This window comes from Nannospalax galili, unplaced genomic scaffold (genome assembly GCF_000622305.1).
Source record: "Nannospalax galili isolate Female #2095 unplaced genomic scaffold, S.galili_v1.0 scaffold1258, whole genome shotgun sequence".
Classification (NCBI taxonomy): Eukaryota; Metazoa; Chordata; class Mammalia; order Rodentia; family Spalacidae; genus Nannospalax; species Nannospalax galili.
In genome coordinates this window covers 616506-636422 of record NW_008341370.1, presented here as the reverse complement: position 1 = coordinate 636422, position 19917 = coordinate 616506, and the positions used below count along the sequence as shown (strand labels likewise).

At 46.4% G+C, this 19917-nt stretch overlaps 1 protein-coding gene across 1 annotated transcript in view; it reads right to left on the bottom strand.

The window, feature by feature from the left end:
• The window catches only part of Lin28a (lin-28 homolog A), a 14893-nt gene extending 2989 nt beyond the window's left edge, over positions 1–11904 (bottom strand). The window contains exons 1-2 of the mRNA XM_008836816.1: positions 11874–11904; positions 11216–11412 (exon numbers count right to left, since the gene is read on the bottom strand). Coding sequence (XP_008835038.1) covers positions 11216–11412; positions 11874–11904 — 228 coding nt within the window. The remainder of the gene's footprint in view (positions 1–11215; positions 11413–11873) is intronic.
• Between the last annotated feature and the right edge of the window lie 8013 nt (positions 11905–19917).

Sequence of the window (19917 nt, the reverse complement as noted above, 5' to 3'; positions counted from 1 at the left end):
GAACAGAAACCTTTTATATCCATTTAAGAAATCAACAGATTTTCAGGTGTGGTAGCCCCACACTTTAAGTTCAATACTCAGGAGAAAGAGGCAGGCGGATCTCTTGTAAGTTCAAGACCAGCCTGAGTTACATCGTAAGCTCCAAGTCAGCCAGGGCTGTACAGTGGGATCCCATCACTCCTACAGCAACATGGGCAAGTCCAAAAGCTCTCAGGTCAGCTTATCTGAAATAGGCAGCAAGACAGACCCTGTGTGAAAGGAGAGAATTAACTCCTGAAAGTTGTCTCCTGACCCCCACACTGTGGCATTCACACAAATTCACTATTATGTAATAGTATGTATTCAAATAATAGACTAAGTATATAGGCCAAATGATGTGACACATGTCTGTAATTGTCTTACCTAAAAGGCAGAGGCAGGAGGATCACTGAAAGTTAGAGGTAAGCCTGTTCTACACAATGAGCTGGTGCCAGCAAAGACTACATGAGATCCTGTTTCCAAAAATAACCCCAAACTAGAATTAGTATTTTGTGTGTGTTTTGTTAATGTGTATGCCCACTCATGTAGTAGCAAGCGGAAAACCTCAGGCAGTGCTTTTCAGACATCCGTTTACACCCCATCCTTTTTCTTCTTTTTGACTTTTTGAGACAGGGTCACCCTGCAGCCCCAGCTGGCCTTGAACTCAAAGAGATCTGCCTGCCTCTGCCTTCTGAGTGCTGGGACTAAAGGTGTATACCACCACACCCTGTACAGAATAGTAATTTTTAAAAGTTATTAATAAGGGGGCTGGAGACATAGCTCAGTGGTTGAGAGCACTGGTTGCTAATAACTGTCTATAACTCCAGTTCCAGAGAAATCTGATGCCCTCTTCTGGCTTCCACAGGCATTGCATGACATGGGTGCACTTACATGTAGGCAATACACTCCTACACATGAAATAAATAATAAATAAAATGACCAAAATGAAAGCAAAAGTTGATTGTGAGTTTTCAGTACAGGAAACCAGCATAACCAGGTTCTTCATGTTGTATAATGGGACACTCTGAAATAGGAACACATATCTGGTATGATACACTAAAGACACATGACTTTAACATGCATACCCTGGGGCTAGAGAAATGACTCAGTGGTTAAGAGCACTAACTGTTCTTGCAGAGGACCTGGGTTCAATTTCCACATCTACATAGTGGCTAACAGCCATCTGTAACTCCAGTTCTATGGGATCCGACACCTGTTTCTGACCTCCGAGGGTATTGCATGGCACGGGTACACTTACATACACACAGGCAATACACTCATACACATAAAATATTTTTTAAAAATACTTTTATTATTTTTATGTATGTGTATATGTGTATTGCCTGTATGTAGGCAAGTGCACCCATGTTGTGCAATGCCCACAGAGGCTGAGCAATCTCTCCAGCCCAAAATAAAATATTTAAAAAAAAAAATGCATACCCTGACCCTAACTTTGAGGTAATATCAGACAGATCCTGAGACAATCTACAAAACAGACCTTCAAGTACGTTACATTATGAAGGGCAGAACAGGAGGAGCCACAATGAAATACATTGCCAGAGTCTGGTTTGGATACTGGAATGGAAAAACAGGACCATTGGCAAAATTTTCATATGGAATATGGATAATGTCAATGTCAAACGTCCTGATGATTATCACTGATTGCACCGACTATAAGGAAAAGTCCCTGCTGGGGATGTGGCTGAGGGGTAGAGTGCGTACTCCAAAGCCCCTTGGTTCCATCACCTGCACCACATAAACTGATCTTAGTGGCACAGACTTTTAATCCCAAAACTTGGTATGTGGAGGCAGGAGACTCAGAAGTTTAAGGTCATCCTTGGCTACATATTGAGTTTGAGGCCAGCCGACTACATGAGACCCTTTCTAAAAAGAAATAACCAAGGCAGGTGTGGTGGTGAATGCCTTTAATCCCAGCAATCAGGAGGCAGAGGTAGGCACATCTCTGTGGGATCAAGACCAGCCTGGTCTACATGGTATAGGGAGTTCTAGGCCAGCTGGGGCTACAGGGAGACCGTCCTCGTTAAAACAAAACAAAAAACAAAAAAGAAAGTTTCTATTCTATTCTTAGTAAATACATATTAAAATGGGCCAGGCGTGGTGGCCCACACCTTTAATCCCAGCACTTGGGAGGCAGTGCAGGGGGATATCTGAGTTCAAGGCCACCTGGTCTACATAGTGAGTTCCAGGACAGCTAGGGCTACAGGGAGACCCTGTCTCAAAAAGACAAAAAAAAAAATTGTAAAGATATCAAACAAAACTTATGGTTAATACAATAGCAAAATTGTATAAAGAGAAAGAGCAAATAGGGGAAAATGTTAATGGATGAACCTGGGCAAAGATTATATGGGAAATTTTGTCTATTCCTGAAATATTTCTCTAAGTTTGAAACTATATCAAATAACTTCACTGAAAATTGACTGTGACCAGAGCAGGTAGATAGGTAGATGGGGTGGGGAGATTAAAATGGAAAGTCTCAGAGATCCAAGAATATGGAAAAACTTGTTGGTGAGAGGAACAAAATATAAGTGAAAAAATTAATTATTCATGTGGAAATAAAGCCATATTCCTACAGTTCATACGCCATCAAAATACATCTCAAAAGAATTAAATACCTAATTCTTAAGTAAGCCAGCTATGATGGTACATGGCTACAGTCCCAGCACTCAGGTAGCCCAAGGCATAAAGTATCAGCTGAAGTTGGGTGGGGGCCAGCCTGAGGTACATGTTCAAGGCCAGGATGACTTGGAATGACACATATATTCAATCTCATTGATGTGGTGTTTGTTGTTTAAAAAAAAAAAAAAAATTAGGTGCCTGCAACTTAGTTCAGTGCGTGAAGATGCTTGCTGCCAAGTCTGAAACCTGAGTTCTATCCCTGGAACCTACATAGAAGAACTCACTCCTGAAAGTTTTCCTCTGACCACCACATATATGCTGTGGCAAATGCATACATGCTCATGCACAAGACACATAAAGACACAGACACACGCTAAAGAATTTTTTTTGTCTTTTTGAGACAGGGTCTCTCTGTAGTTCCAACTGGTCTGAAACTTGCTATGTAGAACAGGCTAGCCTCAGACTCGCAGAGATCCACCTGCCCCTGCCTCCCAAGTGCTGGGAAAAAAGGTATGTGCCACCATGCCTGGCTAAATCAATGTTTTTTTAAATGGTGTTAACAAGAATATACAGTTCCTATTGTTCATGTCGCATTTTGGTACCCAGCCAGCCAGCGTACTTTTAGATGAATTAATGAACAAAGAGGTATAGATTTTTTATTTTTGTGACAGAGTCTCACTATACTATGGAGTCTGGCCTCAAACTCATGAACCCCCCTGCTTCATCTTAGGTTTTCGATGTTTTTGAGACAGCAGTCTTGCTATGTTACGTTGCCCAAGCTGGTCTCAAATTTGTCAGCTCAAGAGAGCTCTGCTACTGCCTGGTCAGTACCAGGACTACAAGCGAGTGCCTAACAGTGAAAAAATAGATTCTGGGCTGGAGAGATGGCTCAGCGGAAGACCTGGGTTCGAATCCCAGCATCCACATGGCAGCTAAGAACTGTAACTTCATTCCAAGAGATCAAATGCCCTCTTCTGACCTCTTCAGGCATTGCATGACTCAGGTACATTTACACACATGCAGGCATAACACTCATACACATAAAATAAAAATTAAAAAAAGAAAATAGATTTTTAATTATTTCATTTGGGTAGATGACTGGAAAATATAGTGAATAGGAATACAAGATTCAAACAATTTATATGGGTTAATTCCATGGAAACTTCATGTATATACCTGAAAAAAAGTGATATGAGTTGGGGTTGGAGAGATGGTTCAGTGGTTAAGAGCACAGGCTGCTCAGCTGGGTATGGTGGTGCACACCTTTAATCCCAGTACTTGGGAGGCAGAGGTAGGCGGGATCTCTGTGAGTTCAGGGCCAGCCTGGTCTACATAGTGAGTTCCGGGACAGCTGGGGCTACAGGGAGACCCCGTCTTAAAATGACCAAAAAAATAAATAAAAAAGAGCACTGGCCACTCTCGTTGAGGACCTGGGTTCAGTTCTCAGTGCCCACATGGTAGCTACTAACTGTAACTCTAGTTCCAAGAAATCCAATTCTCTCTTCTAGCCTCTGTGGGCACTGCATGGACATGATGCACATATGTACATGTAGGCAAAACACTCATACATATAGAATAATAAATACTTAAAAAACCTCATTGATATGTATAAGCAGTTACTGAAGAATGCCTCTCCTTTAAAAAGCAGGGCGAGTGGTCAATTTAGCATCAGTAGAACCCAGAGTTCCTAAATAAAAGCTCACAGGTACCGCCCCTACTGACTGCCCCTCCTGTGTTCAGGACTGAACACACATGCTAAGCATTTGGGCTCTATTTGGGCTCCATATCCAGGTCCCCCTTGTTTTTATACTCACAGCAACATCCAAGATATAATGACAGCCCCCCTCACCTCAATTTGATATGCACAAAGCATTCAAACAGGAAATTAAATATAATTTTCAAAAAGACCTGTCTCCCCTCCCCATTGCACAACCCCATCTTTGAGAACCAGAAAACTGTCCTCTGGGGTCCAGTTTACTGAGTGACACAATCTTCCACTCACATCTTACAGGTTTATAGGACATTTGGTGAGACCGACTCACCCTCAAAGGTTCCTCCATCACTTGGGACCTGTTTAAGAACATCCCTGCAGGCACCTCACCATAAAGGCTGGCAAGATTTAAACTGGTGGTCTCCAGGGGTGGCTGTTTGTCCCCTCCCCCACTCCTTTCTAAAACACATAGTTGGAATTCTTCACTTATCAGATAGGTAATCAGTGTGCAGTCCCACCAGGCCAGACTCCCAGGGCCAGCATCTGAAAGGAGCCTGAAATTCCTCTACCACCCTCATTCCACCCCCAACCACACACAAAGCAGGGCCCCGCCCCTCTCCGTCCCCTCCAGAAAGAAAAGGTCCTGGGGGAGGAGGGGCATGGCCTGAGCTCCCCCAATAGAGCCCAGCCCCAGGGAACAAAGCGTTGACCCTGGTTGGTTCTGGTGGTCAGATTCCTGGAGTTCCAAGGCACAGATTCCCCCTAGGATGGCTCTCACCCTCCCCCACATTCAAACAGGACCAGTTCCTTCCTTCCTCTCCATGTTGGGGTTATGGTCAGGGTTAGAGAAATGGATACAGAGACACCTCTCACCCAGTCAAATCCAGCAGCCAATCTTCCCTCCCCTTCAGTCACCCAAAACCACCAGAACCACCAGGATTTCTTTCCTGGAGCACCTTCATCAAATTCTTCCTGCAGCAGATAATTATTTCAAATGGGAGGGGGAGAGGCAGGCATCTCACCTTCCCTTTCCAATTTGTTGAACTTAGGAAGGTGGGCCTGCTTGGGCCCACTGCAGGGGGGAAGACGGCATTGAAAATAGTAACAGAGTTTCCTTTACAGTGCTGGGAAGCCTGGCACTTCCGGAGCTTCCACAGCTTTCTTTTACCTGCCCCCACCTCCCCCACCTCCCCCACCATAAATACCTCACTCCAGCGTCAACACTTGGCAGAATGGACCTTGGAGCTCACTTAAATAAAGTTCTGATCCTTTAACAACTCTTTGTCAGAGAAGGGACTGTCAGGTTTCTTCTAGAAGGTCTTCTCCAACACGCAGGCCTATTCCAGTTCTCCAGGATCCCATGCATGCCTCTGGCCAGGTCCAGGTTCCTAGCAGTGCTCAGACTGCACTATCTATCAATGCTTACTACAGACCCAGCAGTCTCCTATCAAAGCTGTGTAGCAGAAGCCTACATAGGACAGAGAGCTTAGAGAGTGCTCTGAAGGTCAAAGATGCTCTCTTAGGAGACAGAAACTGAATGCTGTGAGGACAGGAAACCTGCCAAGTATATATTTGGGAGAGTCAGGCAGAGGGAGTGTCAGGGACAGAAGCTGAGAGTTAAAAATAAGCACCTTGATCAAAGTCACAGGGAAAGGCAAGCTGGGCTGATTGCCACAAACCCGATTCTGTTATCCAGCACGATCAACATAAGGCATGTCAGATAGAATTCTTAATTCTTGAATACAAAAATAATTTTAATGTTTCAGCACTAGTGGCACAGTGTAATGACACTGTGTTGTCAAAGCTCTACCCAAGCTTCATTCCTGGAGTTGTAGGGTTTGGCATCATAAATTTCCCAGAAGCAATTTATGAATGTGTCCAGGGAGTAGAGGAAGAAATTTCCAGAATCAAAGGCTTCCTTCCAGGCACCCAACGCCCAGATAACCTCTCAAGGCCAAAGAATCTTCTGTAGTTCTCCACCAGATGGTGCTGTGCATCAGCTAGTGTACAGAAGGTCAGCGGGAGCCCAGACCAGGAGACTGTGGTTCTGAACCAAGACATGTGTTTGCTCAGTTTTATCTCCATAGCTCCTTATGTCCTCTTCTAGCCTTAGGAAGCTGGAGTTGCCAAGGACAGGGTGCTTTTTTCCCATCCCACTCCAATCCTAGGCTATGACCAAGGAGTACAGAGGGGGAAAGGGAATGGAGTCTATGCCAGAAATACTGTACAGAAAAAGCCCTGTTTGGATTTTGGTTTCCAATCCAAATTAAAAGAACTACAACCTGAAAATCATGTACAAGTCTTGAATGTTTCATTCTCCCCAACTCCTCCAACCTAGACTCTGATAGGTTAGAAATGCTTGAGCCAAGGCTGGGCACTGGATCATCACCAAAAAAATCACTTAGCAGGCAGGCAGCAGTGTCACCAGCCACAAAGTAGCTTACCATACTGGAAGCTTTACTTGGGATGTTGGCAAAGCCTTTACTTGGGACATTCTCTAGAAGGGCGTATGTCGCCCCAGAGAGGACACCAAAGGTTCCATGATGCCAAATTAACACACGGACTTCCTTACTAACCTTAGGAAAATACATTTATGTTTATCCTACCTTTTCTCATTAAGATGAGAATGAAGGGCACACCGTGTCTTGGGTTTGAGCCCAGAATGAACTAACTAATGGAACCACCAAAGTTATGGCTTCCAGACCATGGACAGGAGGATCTCATCTGGGGTTCAGAGTTGTTGAGCCATCAACATGAATCCCACAAGTATTCATGACACTGTGTCAGGCCATATTCTAACCAGTCCAGAAAGAAGGCAGCTCTTACCTACAGACCTCCTACCCCGTCTCATGGATCTGAGTCTCCTGACTCTCCAAGTCCTCACATGTGCTACATTTACATTCTTTTTCTTTCCATATCCATTCATTTAGGTCAAGGTACCTAAATATAGGTACACACTATAAAATTACTCAGCTGTCTTCTCTCAAAGGGCTTACACACTGGCTAACACAGTACAAGATATCAATGATTAGACATAAAGTTAATAGTCGGGTATAGTGTTACAAACCACGTGGGAAAACCAAACCAGACCAACTATCCTGAGACCCTCAGAGGCTGTGCTTTGGCACCCTCAGGCATCCTTTTCAGGAAAACCAGGCCATTGTGGCACAAGACCAATTTCAGCCTGTTTTGGAATTTTTTCCCCTCCAAACCCCACTTGGTTTCTTGGCCAACTATGGGCATTTTTTTTTTCCTCTTTGCAAGTCAGAAAGCCAATAAAAACTCATCTAGGCCACATGGGGCTTCTGTACACTTATAATCCCAGTACTGCAGATGTGGAGGTAGGAGAATCAGGGCCATCCTTGGCTACCTAGAAACTTCTAGTCAGGCCTGGGATACATAAGATCTTGCTTCAAATAAAAAATAAATAAATCTTCTGGGCATGGTGGCACAGGCCTTTAGTCCCAGCACACCAGCATGTGAGAGGCAGAGGCAGTTGGATCTCTATGAGCTTGAGGCCAGCCTGGTGTTGGGGTTACATAGTGAGCTCATGCCTCAAGAAAACAAACAAGAACTCCCTTGTTCTGAGACGCTACTGAAAACCAAGAAATTTTCCTTATTCCTTGTTTCTACAAATCTTGGTGATTTACAACTTGAACCAGAAACCTCGGGAGCTCCTGGCGAGTATCTTGCTTAGTTTTCCTTGTCTGTTTCCTTGTCCCCATCCCTCTCCAGGTGCCCAAATATAAGGAGACATTTCTTTGATTTTCACAACTAACTAGAGAATCAAGATTTCTAGATCTAAAGACCTGGCTAAATAAAAGGGCTGATCCAAAAATCTACTTTGTACTGTGCCCTCCCCATGCCCACTCATCTACTGGGAACAGAATATTGGGTAGAAAATAAGCCAGGCACTGGAGAAGCTGGGGCAAGGATTGTCACCAAGCTACAGGTCAACTGGGCTTCATAGTGAGCTCTAGGCCTGCCTGGACTACAGTGTAAGACGCTGTCTCATAACCCCAATCTTGAAGAGACTTCCCTGATTCTCTCCCTTTCCTTGGTGTGGTGGTTTGAATGAGAATGTCCCCCATAGGCTTCAAGTATTTGAGCATTTTGTCCCCAGTGGGCTCTGCTGTTTTGGCTGGTCTTAGAAGGTGTGGCCGTGCTGGAGGAGGGCCTTGCCAGATCTCTAGTCACCCTCTGCTTCCTGTGCCTGCCTGAAGATGTGAGCTTAGCTTCTGCTCCTACTCCAGCCAACTCTGCTGCCATGTCTCCCCACCATGGTGGATTCTTATCCCTTTGGAACTGTAAGCTAAATAAACTCTTCTTTAAGTTCCCTTGGTCATGGTGTTTCTATCACAGCAACAGAAAAGTAACTAATACACTTGGTATGGCAAATGTTATCATGAGACAGTTTTCCTTCCTACCATTCCCACCCTACCCAATCTCCAGAGTGCCCATGATCAGCAGCTGAGGAATGAGAAGTTTGTTTGGTTAAAGATGTCTTACCTTCTCCACATCATCAACACTTTCTTCAAAAAAACTGTGAGGGATTATACTGAATCTACAAAGTTCCTTTGCCATTAGATCTCCAGAGGTATCTCAAATCATCAACCAGCCTAACTTACTACTAAAATGGACCAGCTCAAGTATCAGCAGCATGCTGTGGTCAACACCAGTTCTAGTGTTTGGAGAGTAGATGGAAATTTGGGGAGACAAGTTCTTGATTCTTTATCCTGGTTGAGCTCCCTCCAGGTGGGCTCCAGTTCAGGCACATAACCTAAATTCTGGCATTGGGGAGGCAGAGGCAGGAAGACTTCTGTAAGTCCAGTCTGATTTACAAAGGGAGTTCCTGGGGAAGCCAGGGTTACATAGTGAAACCCTGTCTCAAAGAAAAGTTAAAAGTAGGGACTAGAGAATAGCTCAATGGTTAAGAGCAAGTACTGGGACACAGGTCTCCAGATTGGTCTGTACTTAAGATCCTACTTTCCTCCAATGCCATCGCATAATTTTCCAATTACTCTGGAGTCTAAGGTAAGTCTGAGGTACAGCTTCCCACTTGTTCATGGAACCCTTCCTTAGGATGAGATCAGGAGGTATATTCTTCTCAGCAGTACGTGCCACTGAAGATTTGGAGGAAGTCAAGAAGTGCTGGATCTCTTTTAGTCCAGCTTCCCAAAATTGGGGAAGCTGTCCAGCCCATCTCCAGACCAGGAAAAATTTTAATCTCTTTGTGATCAGATAAATGGAAGCGTGGTGGATGGAGGCTTGCCACCCGCTGAGGAGGGCCATTCAAAGCTGGTTCCTGTAATAAAGTGATTTAATAGATCTAAGGAGGCCAATTCCCTTCTTTCTCTCACAATTACTTCCTGTGGGTTATCATTCACATATGTAAATGAGATGGGGGTTCAAAGCCACCAGCCAGAAACCAGCAGTCTGCTGGTGGTGTTGAAGGGGGTGGTGGAATAAGGGGGTTGCAGGAGAGTAGCTAAGGGTCTGCTCCAAGGCACAGGTTCTAGAAGTCCAGTGGCCCTAGTACACAAACAAGAGCTGGTCCCCATTTCCCTGCAACCAAGATCTACCTAGTTTCCAGGCCTCAACCTTCTGACTTGAGGGCTGTACTCCCTGCAGCCTCCAACCAGTCCACCCAGCATCTCTTTCCCCACCCCTCCCCCTCAAGAACGCCATCCCTCAGGCTCCAACCCTTAATCCCCACATCCTCCTTTCCCCTCCCCCACAGCTCCTAAAGCCAACCTCCCTGAAGTAACCCCTCCCTGCCCGGCCTGGGTGTCAAGCTCCAGGGCCAGGGAAGGGATTAGCAATTTCTTCTTTCCAGGTCCAGCCCTAAACCACCAAATGTGGAAAGGAGACTTGCTACAACTTCCTTTCCTTGGTGGCCCAGGGCTACTGGAATGCCTGTAGGATATTAAAGACAGGGATGGCGGGGGAGGAGGGAGACCCGAAGGCTCTAGGGTCCTTGTTTGAGGTTAGGAATGTTAGGACAGCAATCAATGGCTGTCTGGGGTCATAAATGCCAAGCTGAGAATAGGTCCAGAGGCCAGCCTCCCTCCACCGCCTGCCCTGCGACACTGAATTTCACTCCCCACTGTGCCTGCCCTGCTTTAACTGAGAACTTGGTATTGCACCGTCTCTCTAGTGCTGGCCCAACCAGGACTGTGGCTGCTAAGGTCTTCCTTCCTGGGAGGGCATGCAGTAAAGTGCCAGACCTGAACTGTAACCAGTCTTCCAGAGATTGTCAGCCCACATGGATCCTTCAGGGAATCTGCCAAACCTTCACCAGCCCAAGGGCCTGGCTTTTGGGTGACCACCTGAGTGACCTCTACATCTAAACAGGAGATACGACTGACTTCTCAAAACTTCAGGCACTTAGGTTTGGGTGACCAATTCCCTATTCCCCAGCTCTCTAAACTGCGTTCAGATGTTAGAGGTCTGGGCGCTTAGGCGCCCGGCCCAGGCCTTGCATGTGCTTCCCTGGTCGGCCTGCTCGCCCTCCCCCACCGGCAAGCACAATACAACCTTAGTTTCTGCCACATGGGGTCACCTCCCTGCCCCCTGCTCCCTTCCCAGGGGAAAGAGGTAATAGACACGTGGTAAACCGGAGGGGTTCCCGGAAGGGGGCGGGGAGGGGGTGCTGGTAATCTGCGGTGCCTCTTCCTCGCTCTGCTGTAGTTGACATGGACTCAGAATTGGGGTGTCCCAGCAAGCATAGGAACACACCACAAGGGTCCTTTATCTCCCCCTACCAACATAAGAGCCCATCAGCCAACTCTACAACGTGTATACTCCAAGCCCCCTTCCCCCCACCAGAGTTGTCAGAATCAGTCTCACCTGGTGCACAAAGACGTCCACTGGGGGGTCGAGCGCGACCCCGGCGCGGGCGGTCATGGACAGGAAGCCGAACCCCATGCGCACGTTGAACCACTTACAGATGCCGGCCCCGTGCAGCAGCTGCGGCTCGTCCGCCGCGCGGGCCGCATCCACCGGCGCCTCCTCCGGCGCCTTCTCCGCTGCCTTGGCGCAGCCACCTGGAGACAGGGAGGGGCCAGGTGATCAGCTGGGGACCAAGGAACCGCAGGGCCCTCTCGGGGACCCGACAGGGAGATCCCGGTGTCCGGCCCGCAGACAGACACCAGGGTGGAGGCAGCTACCAAGCCGCGGGTGAGAAGAGACCTGTCCCGGCTGCCTCTCCAAGGTTACACCGAGGATAGTGGTGCCCCGAAAGTTTTGCTTGTCTTCCCACAACGTGTTGCCCCGGTACACTCGGCGGGACAGGCCCCTCCTCTTCTCTCCCTCCGCCCCCACGGGCTCGGCGCACAAGCCACTGGGACACCAGGGTTCCCCGCTCCAGAGCTGGCCTCAGGAAGCAGGAGGCCACAGAGACTTGGGGTCCTGCAGGCAGTCTGTGGGACACTTTCCCACCTCCCTTCTATTTAGCTCCTGGGCGCCCTGCACCCTCAGGTGTGCCCGTTGAGTCGCAAACTCGAACCTGCAAACTGCTGGTTGGACACCGAGCCCATGGTCGTCGGCTGAGCCCGCGGCCCCGGGCCCCTGGTCGGGCGGCTGCTGGCCCCAGAGAAGTCCGGAGGCAAAGGGGTGGTTCGGAGAAGACGCAGCTACATCTTCCCCCGCACAATAGCGGTGGGAGGGCCCACGGCTTTTCAAAGGCTCCCAAATTCTAAAAGACAATGACCCAACCCCCCGCGGGCAGCCCCCTCCCCTCCCCTCCCTCTCCTTTCCCCTCCCTTTCCCTCCGGCTCTGGCTCCGGCCCTCCCCCACCACCGCACTGGTCTCTGACACCTCTGGGGTGTCCCTTCCCAGAACCTAGAGATTTGACACCCCCTCCACATACACATCTGGAGATGGGGGTCTTCCGCCCTAGAAGTCTTGAGTACCGCAGAATTTGGGATTCTGTACTTGTAAGGACTCAGTGCGGGTCCCCAAAGCAGACACAGGTGGGGGACCTGGGGGGGGTAGTTTTGGAGCCACGTGACCACACACACACACCACCCCCACCCCCCGGGCAGATAATTATACATTCCAGAGAGTTGGGGGAGGGAGGTGTGAGCCTGGTGGCTCTGGCCAATCAGAAACACAAACCACCTGTCAAGGGAGAAATGGATGAGCCCTCCCCCTCCCCCAGCCCTTGAGCGCCCCTCCCCCCCTTCCCCCCTCAGGCCTCGGAGCTGACCCGGCTGCTCGGCGCTGACCTGCTCTCACCCCCCACCCCCGTGTGCTTAGATAGACCTGGAGTTCTGGACCCTAGGAAGCCTGGATGGGGGTGCGGAGACCAGACTGGAGATCCCACATAGCTGGTCTGCCTTGACCTAGGCGCAGCCTCTCAAAGTGGGTCTGCGTCTGACTGCAACTGGACTGTCTCCATCTCCCGGAGTTTCACACTCAGAGTTTTTTCCGGGTTTCTCCCAATAAGGAGAGAAAAGGCGCTCCTGATGCATTCTGTGCAAAAAGACTTCCTTCTTTGCTTCGTCTGCAACCTGCTTTTAAAGTTGGTTTCAGGTACAGCTTCCAGGGAGAGCAGGAGGGATCCCGGAAGAGTGTCCCTCTGTGCTAGCTGCCTTCCCATCCAGCCCCCACCCCACCCCGTCCTGTCCCATCCAAGACAGGGAGCGGGGACCAGGATGGTGGGTAGAGACACGTCCTCCAGTGCCTCCCAGCACTTAAATTCCCAGACCCCTCTGATCTCAGTCACCATCCAAAACTTCTCTACCCTCCCGGTAGTGTGGCTGGTGGAGGAAATGGACCAGGGAGACTCCTTATTTGAAGAGGTAGTCTCTCTTCTAGGAGATAAAGAGGGTGGGCCAGGGGGGTGGCTAGTGCCCTGGTCCAAGATGGACAATGGCCCGGGGCTCAGTGCACGGCCCTGGCCCTGCCCCTTCACTTCCGGTGCTCAGTTCAAACTGGACAATGCCAGCTCCGGCCAGTTCCCCTCCCCCACAGCTACAACCCATTTAAAGGGACAGAGCCTGCTTTCGGGGCGGGGGGGCGGCTCCGCTTACTCTGAGTTCAGTCTTCTCCACAAGTGTGCAGAACCTCTCGTGGTTCTCACGCTGCAGCTGGGTGTGTGTAGCTGCGCTCGCGCACGGGGGCACGTGTGTATCTGAGAAAGAGAAAAGGGATGAGTGGGGGTAGGGAAGGGGAACATAGGCAAAAGAATCAGGGGCTGGGAAAAACATTTTCCTCTTTCCTACAAAATGCACTGAACAAAATTTGAGAGTATAAAGTAGGAGGTAGGACGGGGGCGGTAAAAGGAACTATAGTGATTTTTTTTGCTACTCACAGCCTAAAAATATAAAAAATTATTAACAGTACCCTATTCCTAACTGTTAGATCGGTCCTGAGTTCTCCGACTACATCACCCAAAGCAATTTTATTTACACACACCCGTTATTAACGCCTTTTAAATGTGCGTTTCCTGTACCTTTATTCCTAAGATTCAGGAGCAGGTGGTTGAGGTCTTCTGAAGAGAAAGGAGAGCATCTAGGCTTCACCTGATCCGCGTTCGAATGTGCTCGGCTTTCCCCGGGAGGCGGGACCAGCTGCTCTGTCCAGGGTCCTGAGGATACCCTTGGCTCTGTCCTTGGTGCTGAAAAAAGCCTAGCTTTCTTCTTTCCAGTTTCCCGCCTTGAGGATGCCTTCTTGAGTTCCCACCACTAAGTCCTTCCCAGAAAACTTGATTCTCCTTGGTGTCCCCAGAAACGCTGACACACTTAGGACAAATACAGCCTTTTTTTCTTGAGATAGAGGGGTGTCTCACTGGCCTGGAGCTCACAGAAATCCTCTTGCCTAGGCTTCTTGAGTGGGTCACATGTACCACCACACCCGACTTCCTTCTTTTCTTCTTCTTCTTCTTCCTCTTCTCTTTCTCCCCCCCTCCTCCCCTTCCCCTTCCCCTTCCTCTCCTCCTCCGCCGCCTCCTCCGCCTCCTCCTCCTCTTCCTCCTCTTCCTCCTTCTTCTTTTTCTCTATGTAGCCTATGATGGCCTCAATCATGGTACAATCCTTTTTCTGCCTCCCTAGAAATGGGAGTACAGATGTGCTCCACCTTGCCCAGCTGAATACTAGAGAGGGGCCATTTCAAGGAGTAAATAATTGTGTCAGAGGGTTGTAGGCATCTCAAGCTCACCTTCAGGAAAATGTACATGCCTATTCACATGATCATGGAGTAAGGAAAGAGAAAATAATAGGTTTTTTTTTCTTAAATCAAACAAGGCCAGAGTAGAAGAGAAACTAATCTCTTTACAAAAAAATTTCAAATTATTTCATTATTTACTAGCACTTTTTTGTTGTTTTGAAACAGGGTTCCATGTAGCCCAAGTTGGTCTCAAACTGCCTGTATAACCAAGGATAGCCTTGAACTCTGAATTCTGCCTCCACTTCCCAAGTGCTGATATTACAGGTGTACGCCACCACATTTGGCTTCATTAGCACTTTTCAAAGGAGCACAGGTGGTAGCCAAATTACTGATGTTTATTACAGTTTTGTGTCTCAGTGTCATCTTCTGTCCAGTGGAGTTAATAAGAATACTTAAGTATGCTTAGGTCTCAGTGGTGTTGTGAAAATAAAACAAGATGGTATAAGGAAAGCTTTTTTTTTTTTTTTTGGTGTTTTTGAGACAGGGTCTCCCTGTACTGGGGGATGGCCTGGAACTCACTATGTGGGCCAAGCTGTCCTTGGACTCACAGAGATCTGCCTGCCTCTGCCTCCCAAGTGCTAAGGAAATCTTTTAAATCAGTTCCTGAAGTGCAGCTTTTTTGTTGTTGTTGTTGGTGGTGGTGGTGGCTTTTTTCTTTTTTTCTTTTTTTTGGTCTTTTTGAGACAGGGTCTCCCTGTAGCCCCAGTTGTCCTGGAACTCAATATGTAGACCAGGCTGGCCTTGAACTCACAGAGATTTGCCTGCTTCTGCCTCCCAAGTGCTGGGATTAAAGGCAGGCGCCACCACGCCTGGCTCTGAAGTGCAGCTTTTAATTATGTAAATCATTACTGTTATAACAGCAGAGTCTCAGCCTAGTATGCACAAGGCCCTGAGTTTGGATTCCAGTACCTCAAAACTGAGTATAGTGGCAAATGCCCAAAATCCCAGCACTGGCAAGGTGGAAGCAGGAGGTTCAGAAGTTCAAGGTCATTCTCAGTCATATAATAAGTCCAGGGTCAGCCTGGGTGGGATACATGAGATCCTGTCTCTAAATAAATTAATTAATAGATGTTATTATTATAACTGTTTTGCTCATGCTTGTTTCTATGATCCAGACCCTGCAGAATCATTTGCTCCCTGAGGACTATGACCATTCATGTGGGTTTGTTGCTGTTGTTTTATTTAGAGAATACTTTATTAAATGATTTTTGTAATAAAACCCACATAGGTAATACTTTACATATTTAATACAGTGCATTACCCCTGTACAAATGGAAAGGAAATTTAACATTTCTTGACCAACATGGCTGTCAGTTTCTGAACAATGCCAACTCAACACAGTAAACTGGGATACTTTATTCCTTTATTCCAAAACCAATAGCACAGCTAATTCTTCCAAAATTTCTAATATATAGTATGTGTGTGTGTGTGTGTGTGTGTGATTGTGTGTGTGTGTGTTATAGTGATATATGCCAATAATAGCAGTATGTTATGTATCAAGAGAGCAGCAAAAGTGTTTCCAGATTCTGCAGTTATTTGAACAAAATTGTAGAGACATCCAGCACATTCCATTTTTAAAAAGTAAAAAAAAAAACAAAAAACAGGGCATGGCAGCACATGCCTTTAATCCCAGCACTCAGGAGGCAGAGTCAGGAGGAACTCTGTTAGATTGAGGCCAGTCTGGTCTCTGAGCAAGTTCTAGGTCAGCTATGGCTACAGGGAGACCCTGTCTCAAAAAGCAAAAAAAAAATTTTTTTAAGTAATAAACAAAATCCCTGAAAGTAGCAGAGTTCCGTTACTGTTATGGTACCTAGCACCTTTTAAAAATATTTTATGGGGCTAGAAAGATGGCTCAGTGGTTAAGAGCACTGACTGCTCTTACAGAGGACTGGGGTTTGATTCCCAGCACCCATATGGTGGCTAACAGTTGTCTTTAACTCCAGTTCTCGGGGAGAATCTGACGCCTTCTTCTGACCTCTGTGAGCATTGCACAACACAGGTGCACTTGCAAGTGAGGGCAGGCAGTACACTCATATACATAAGATAAAAATAAAAATAAATAAATAAAATATATTTTATATAAACACTTTTAACTTTTTAAAGATTTTATTTTACATGTATAGATGTTTGGCCTCTATGTATGTAAGTGCACCATGTGCATGCAATGCCTATGGAGGTCAGAAGAGGGCATCAGATTCCCTGGAACTAGAGTCAAAGATGGTTGTTAGTTGCCATGTGGGGGTTCTGGGCACCAAACCCAGGTCGTCTCCAAGAGCAACCAGGGCTCTTAACCACTGAGCAATCTCTCCAGCCCCAATAATATACTATTTTTCAAAGATAAAATACAGCAGAGCTAAGTATTGCAAGTTTCATTAATACCTCTCAAGTAATCTAGGCTGGCCTTGACTTGTTATGTAGCCAAGGATGACTAAACATCTGACCCTTCTGTGTTCACCTCCCCAGTGCTGATGGCACAGGTGTGTAGTGCTGAGGATCAAACCTCGGCTTTGTGCATTCTGGGTAACCACTCTACCAACTGAGTTACATTCTCAGTCCATGGACTGGATTCTGAGACTAATAACATCTAGGGAACAGAGAGAAAAGGAACTTTTTCCATAAAACAAAGTTGCCAAGTATTAATACAAAGAACAACTCCTGTGTAATGTCCTTTGCTAAATCCTTTGAATAGGTTCATAACCATAAAAGTAACAGCTGAGAAGGGGAGGCTAGAGAGATGACTCAGCAGTTAAGAGCATTGACTGCTCTTGCAGAAGACCCAGGTTCCAATCCCAGCAACCACATGATGACTAACAACCGTCTGTAACTCAGACGCTGGTGCAATTACATACATTTGAGCATAATACATAAAAATAAAAGTTATAAATAAAAAAAAGTAACATCTGGAAGAAGTCTTAGTAAAAATAACAATTCATGAAACAACTAAAGATATTTACTGATCATTTCCTCCATGGCCAATCCAATATTGTTTTGTGTGCTAGGGATCCAGCAGAGAGCAACACGATCAGAAATGCCTACCTTGGTCTACACACCCTGGTAGATTCTTGATCAATAATAATGGTACTTTTCTTATATCACGGAAGCCTGACAATAAACCTGAAGAAAAAAGTTAAACTTTTAGGGCTGGAGAGATGGCTCAGTGGTTAAGAACACTGGCTGTTCTTGCAGAAAACCTGGGTTCGAATCCCAGCACTCACATGGCAGCTCACAAATATCCATAACTCCAGTTCCAAGGGATCCGACAGCCTCTTCTGTCCTCCGAGGGCATTGCATGACATGGGTGCACTTACCTACATGCGTGTATAACACTCATACACATAAAATAAAAATAATAAATAAAAAAGTTTTAAAAAGTTAAACTTCTGAGCCGGGCTTGGTGGCGCATGCCCTCAATCCCAGCATTTGGGAGGCAGAGGCAAGCGGATCTCTGTGAGTTCAAGGCCAGCCTGGTCTACATAGTGAGTTCCAGGACAGCTGGGGCTACAGGGAGACCCTGTCTCAAAAAGACCAAAAAAAAAAAGAAAAAAAAAAAAAAGTTAAGCTTAATTCATCAACCATCTTGCTTAAAGTTATTTAGCCAATACATGGCAGAATATTTGAACCTGTTTGGCTCCAAAGCCCACATTATTTTTACAGTTCTAGTGTGATGTTGCCATAACACACTGAAAAAAGACTCGTGAGGGTAAAAACAGATGTGGTAGGAAACCACATAATTAATGTAGTTAGTTAATACAGGACACAAGGTTGTGGTTCCTCTTCTCTGGACCATGACCCTAGCCTATCTAGCCTGTCACCACTGATCCTCCTTTTAACTCTTTGGACTTCTAGATCAATAGCTGGTCAATGCCAAAGCAGGTTCTGTTTTGGACAATCATACCCAGCTCCCATTGCACAAGCATTTTTGAAAACTCAGTGGTAGTGTCCTGGATGGTGCTCTGAGTGTAAACCTTGGCCATTTGCTAACATGCATGCTAGTGAGCACTGAGAAAATCATTCCCCTAATGTGTCCCTTAGATACTAGTTGAACAAGCCAGGTGCGGTGGTGCACATCTGTAATCCCAGCATCTGAGAGGTGGAGGCAGAAAGATTTGGAATTCAAGGCCAGCCTGGACTACATGAGAACACTGTCTCAGAACAAAAACAAAACAAAATAGAAAAAGGTACCAGATCCTTAAATTTTTTGATGTATCTTACCATTTTTTAAATAAAAAATCGATAGTGAAGGCTGGAGATGGAGGTCAGCGTCTGCCTAGCATGCACAAAGCCCTGGGTTAGCACCACATAAACCAGGTGTGGTGGTTCATGCCATAATCCCAGCACTAGGGAGGTGGAGGCAGGAGGCTCAGAAGTCCAAGGTCATTCTTGGCTATATAGTGAGTTTTAGGACAGCCTGGGCTACATGAGACCTTGTCTCAAAAAAAAAAAAAGTAAATAGTGAAATTATCTGAGACCAATTTTTTAGCTGTTTCCTGTGCAGTATGGCAATGTTCAAGAAAAAAGCTCGAGGCACTAGTGAGATGGGTCTGCAGGTAAAGGTGCTTGCCACTGAGCCCAATGACCTGGATTTGATTCCTGGGACCCACGTAGTGGAAGGAGAGAACTGATATCTGCAAGTTGTCCTGTGACCTTCACACCAGCACCACACCTTGGTATGGGCAAAAACACAGACACAGGCAAACACACAGACACACATACATATATGCACAAAATAAGTAAATATATAATAAAAAGGGAGCATGCTTTGTGCAGCATTGGTATTCCTTCATCTATTCATCTACTCACTCATTTAACAGATATTTATTGAGCATCTATTACATGTCAGGTGGCACCAAGTGAAACACTGGGGAAACACGTAGTGAACACAACAGGTAAAATTTCTTTCTTCTCAGAGCTTATGTAGAGGAAAAAGACAGACAATAAGCATATATTGCAATAAAATGTATAACATATATAATTTCAACTCTCTGTGATCTCAAGAAAAGATCAGTTTTATCCTGTAAGGCTAAAATGAGAGTTGGATTCATTGTTGACAAACGTTTCTTCCTGTTCTTAAATTCTGAAGTGATATGGTTTGTGTGTGTGTGTGAGTGTGAGTGTGTGAGTGTGTGTGAGTGTGTGTGAGAGTGAGTGTGTGTGTGAGTGGGTGAGTGTGCGTGAGTGTGCGTGAGTGTGTGTGAGTGTGTGTGTGAGAGTGTGTGTGAGTGTGTGTGAGAGTGTGTGTGATTGTGTGTGTGAGTGTGTGTGTGAGTGTGTCTGTGTGAGTGTGTGTGTGTGATTGTGTGTGTGTGTGAGTGAGTGTGTGTAAGTGTGTGTGTGAGTGTGAGTGTGTGTGTGAGTGTGTGTGTGAGTGTGTGTGAGTGTG